The sequence below is a fragment of the Apis dorsata genome, unplaced genomic scaffold, assembly GCF_000469605.1.
Source record: "Apis dorsata unplaced genomic scaffold, Apis dorsata 1.3 scaffold_176, whole genome shotgun sequence".
In the NCBI taxonomy this organism is placed as follows: domain Eukaryota; kingdom Metazoa; phylum Arthropoda; class Insecta; order Hymenoptera; family Apidae; genus Apis; species Apis dorsata.
This window is the reverse complement of record NW_006263463.1, coordinates 521772-525777: the sequence shown is the minus strand read 5'-3', so window position 1 is coordinate 525777 and position 4006 is coordinate 521772. Positions and strand designations below refer to the sequence as shown.

The 4006-nt window shown below is 22.7% G+C and overlaps 1 protein-coding gene and 1 long non-coding RNA gene across 3 annotated transcripts in view; one reads left to right on the top strand and one right to left on the bottom strand.

The window, feature by feature from the left end:
• The window catches only part of LOC102680210 (probable ATP-dependent RNA helicase DHX35), a 9422-nt gene that overhangs the window by 4369 nt on the left and 1047 nt on the right, over positions 1–4006 (bottom strand). Inside the window, exon 1 of one of the 2 annotated variants that reach the window (XM_031509823.1) lies at positions 1621–2682. The exons of the other annotated variant lie outside the window; for it this stretch is intronic. Within the exon in view, the coding sequence (XP_031365683.1) occupies positions 1621–2679 (1059 nt within the window). The 5' untranslated portion in view covers positions 2680–2682. Of the gene's footprint in view, positions 1–1620; positions 2683–4006 lie in introns of those variants that run through there. 2 annotated transcript variants of the gene reach the window in all.
• On the top strand, positions 216–3383 carry LOC116185438. The gene is made up of 5 exons (XR_004150292.1): positions 216–628; positions 1679–1975; positions 2052–2522; positions 2586–2709; positions 3050–3383. It is a non-coding gene; the product is annotated as an uncharacterized LOC116185438 (long non-coding RNA).

The window sequence follows — 4006 nt, the reverse complement described above, 5'->3', positions numbered from 1 at the left end:
AATATTAAAAATTTTTTATTTATTAAATAAAATTACAAAGATTAAAAAAAGAAATATTATTTTATTATTTTAATATTTTATAATATTACTTTATTTTCTTTAATACTAATAATAATAATAGTAATTTTTTTTATGTTTGATATAAATTTATTTTGTAAATCTTATACAAATAAATTTTTATTTTAATATAAATAAATTAATATTTTAGGTTTATTTTTGATACATAAATTTTTAATATATATGAAAGTATTATTACATATTGAAATATATAGCTTTTGATAATACAAAACTTATCTACTGATATCCTTATCATAGAACGGCTAATAATAAGGCTAAGTAAAGTAACACCGTATGCCAGATAAGTAAAGTTTATATTTCACACAAACTTGATTTGTACACTGTTAAATGTACTCATTGCTTTTCAAGTTCAACGTGAAGCTCTACACTTTGGATTCTACTCTTGGTTTTAATCTTGGCGCAATCCGGTAACGGAAGAATATTATATGTATTATGTCTTCGTAATTTAATATCATATTTATATCGGATTTTATTGAAAGCTCATTATAACAGCTTATATATGTAAAAGTCTACCACGTGACTTCAGCAAACTTACAAGTACTATAACTAGGTAACTCGCGACATTGGATCACATTAAAATATATAGATAAAGGCAAGAGGTCGTTAATTATTACAAGTAAAAAATACAAAATTATATTTTTTATGCACTTAGTAATAATAATTATCACATATAAACATATATTACTTGCCATATATATTTAACATAAATATATATTTGTATATAATACATACAACCTATATATTATTATTTAGATTAAATGACAAAATTGAAATATGTAATAATTATAATTTCATATTTCAATAATTTTACATTTATAATTACAGGTATAAAAAACATACTAAAAAAATTTCATGAAATGGATAAGCACAGATCCATTGAATTATTTTTCAAGATACATCCCTGTTTATTATTATATAATTATATAATTAAATATTAATGTTAACCCCTTAAATGAAAATAAATATCAAATATTCTATTATTAAATATTAATAAAACTAATTTATAGTATGATGTAATATATTAATAATTATAATAATTACATATAATAGACATTAAATTATAATATATTACATAGATATTTAATCAGGAAGACAAGTATATTATTAAATATTTAATGAGTTAAAATAATTTATTATCTTTTTATAAAAGATTTTGCATTATAAATATTATATATTACAACCTATAAATAATTTAAAAAATTGAATTATTGTCTGAAAATTTTAATTAATGAAACATAATTGAATAATAATAAATATAATAAATATAATATCATAATAATAGAATAAAATATTATAAATTGTAAAAATATAATTACTACCCATTTAAGGGGTTATACACATTTTTTATACATTAGTCTAGTATTTATATAAAATACATGCAGAAAAATAGAAAATACAAAAAATTTTATCAAGATATTTTTATAGACAAATTTGCAAATTTAAGTATACAATAGTTATTGTAATTATTATATATCACCGGTAAAAAATAAATATACAAAACAATATTTTCCAAGATTTACACTGTCATCCTTGAGTAAAGACATCAGATGAAGATATCTCTTCATCAATTAATGATGGTACTTCTTGTATATATGTATAGGCCCGTAAAAAATGAAATTCAGTTATATAAACAAGTAATAATACAATAACAAATGGAGACCATCTTACAAGCCTGATATATTCTCGCATACGATCAAAAAATATTGCCAAAAGCAGATAATCCATGACAGCATGGAAATTTAAAAATTTCCAGCAAAAAGCTATTACTGAAAAAGATGAACTTCTGAATATAGTTGTTTGTCTATCATAAAGATGTTCTCTACTAATTGATGGTGTTCTATAATCAGTCTCAAGAAGATCCTGGTATAAAGATATATATCGATTCCAGGCGGCACTGGTGAGGAACAAATGGACGGTCATAAGTAATATATTACGAAATGCTGCATTTGATGTTTTCAATGTTACATTTCCAGGTTCCAGAACTGAAGATACAGGAAGTTGAGGCAGCTTATCATAACCTCCACGTCTACTTGAGTTACGGGCAAGAAATTGATATAGGCCAATAATAAAAGCAACACAACCCAAACCATCACAGATACCATCAATAATATAACCAGTTGAACCAATATCTGATCGTTCACCATTAATCTTTGCTCTTTTTCTAGCAACATGTCCATCTAAATCATCCAACCATGTCCTTGCTTGAAAAATTATTACACCTAAGCGTCTATAAGATAACGAATCACTTGATACACATTTACCAGCTGCCACTGCTATGAATATATGAAAACAACTGATTGCATTTGGTGTCACCCATATCCAAGAGCTACTTATTTGCAATAAATCATCCATGATAGCTGCAAGAGGGCTCAGAAGAAAATGATTTGGATGATCAAGCATTAATCCTTTTACAGTCACTGTACATAATGGATTAAAATCACAAGGTATGATTGAAATATATGGTGTACCATTTAATGTAGGTCTTACATCATAATTTTGTATTCTAGAATACAACAAAAGGTCCATTCCAAGAAAGTATAATGTCAATAATATCAAAATTGTTAGGAATGACCTGCTCACTAGAGTTGTTGTACCAAACATTTTTCATATAAATTTGGCACGAAATTATTGGTAAATATATTTTATTATATTTTCACTTATTATATATTTTGTTATTATCTTTTTTCTTTATATTAGATTTAAATGTATTATAGATATGCAATTAATTTAAATGCATTATTATTAAATTTTAACAATAAATTCATTGATTAATAATTTCGCTATATATCTTTGGAATAAAAAAAACACAATCATTTATTATTCTGAAATAATAATTTTTTTATATTTAACTTTTTCGATGTATGTATCTAAATGACTCATGTATCACAGTTAAAAAATACAGTCGTTCAACTTTTGAACTCATCACGTGACTAATTCACTTGACTACGATGATTTTTATATTCTTTTGCAGGATGAACCTGTATATGTACATATAACAATTGTATTATCATAATTAACAGTATTTTGCCCTGCAACGAAGAATGTTGTGATATTCAAAGATTCGCAGTATGATATGATCCCACATGGTTACATGAAATCTTACAGATTCTGAATGTATTATTTCGATCAATTGATATATATCATATTAATATGTTTCATGCGAAGATTTTAAAAGCATTTTGAGCTTATTTAATGTATTATTTATCAATATAATATGACATTTTTTTTAATCAATTTTTAATCGCACTATTGTCACATAATTTCTTTTTTTAATTGTTCAATAAAATAACTAATTATAAAAATTTTTATTCCGTAATATTTTTTTTTATTATACATGATTATTTATCAAATTATGCACAATGATCTTATGAAAACTATTATAACCGGCAAATTGTACTAAAACACATTACACTTTGAACAGATGAAATACTGCCGGATCTTGTTTGACTAATAGAATGGCGATGCAACGCAATATTTTTATATGTGCGCCTGCGCGAATTTATGAATTACTAAAATTTTTACGAAAAATGATTTTTATGATTTAAATATGTACGTATATTACACGAATAAAATTATAAATAATCTAATAATATAAGAAACATATAATTAATAAAATTATAAATATTATATATATTTATATATATATAAAAAATATTTTTATATTCTTTTATATTAGATATTCTATGTATTGAATAATAACTTACTTATATTAAAAAATTTAAAAAACAAATAAAAAATTTAACAATATATTCAAAATATTAGAATTTTATATATTTAATATATAATGTTATAAAGAATATTTTACATATAATGATAGCTATTTATAAAGATGTATATGTATATGCATGCTTTATACTAGTCTAAAATGTTTGAACTTATGTAGAATTATGTTATACTATATATAATGAAATTTATCAATATTATTTAT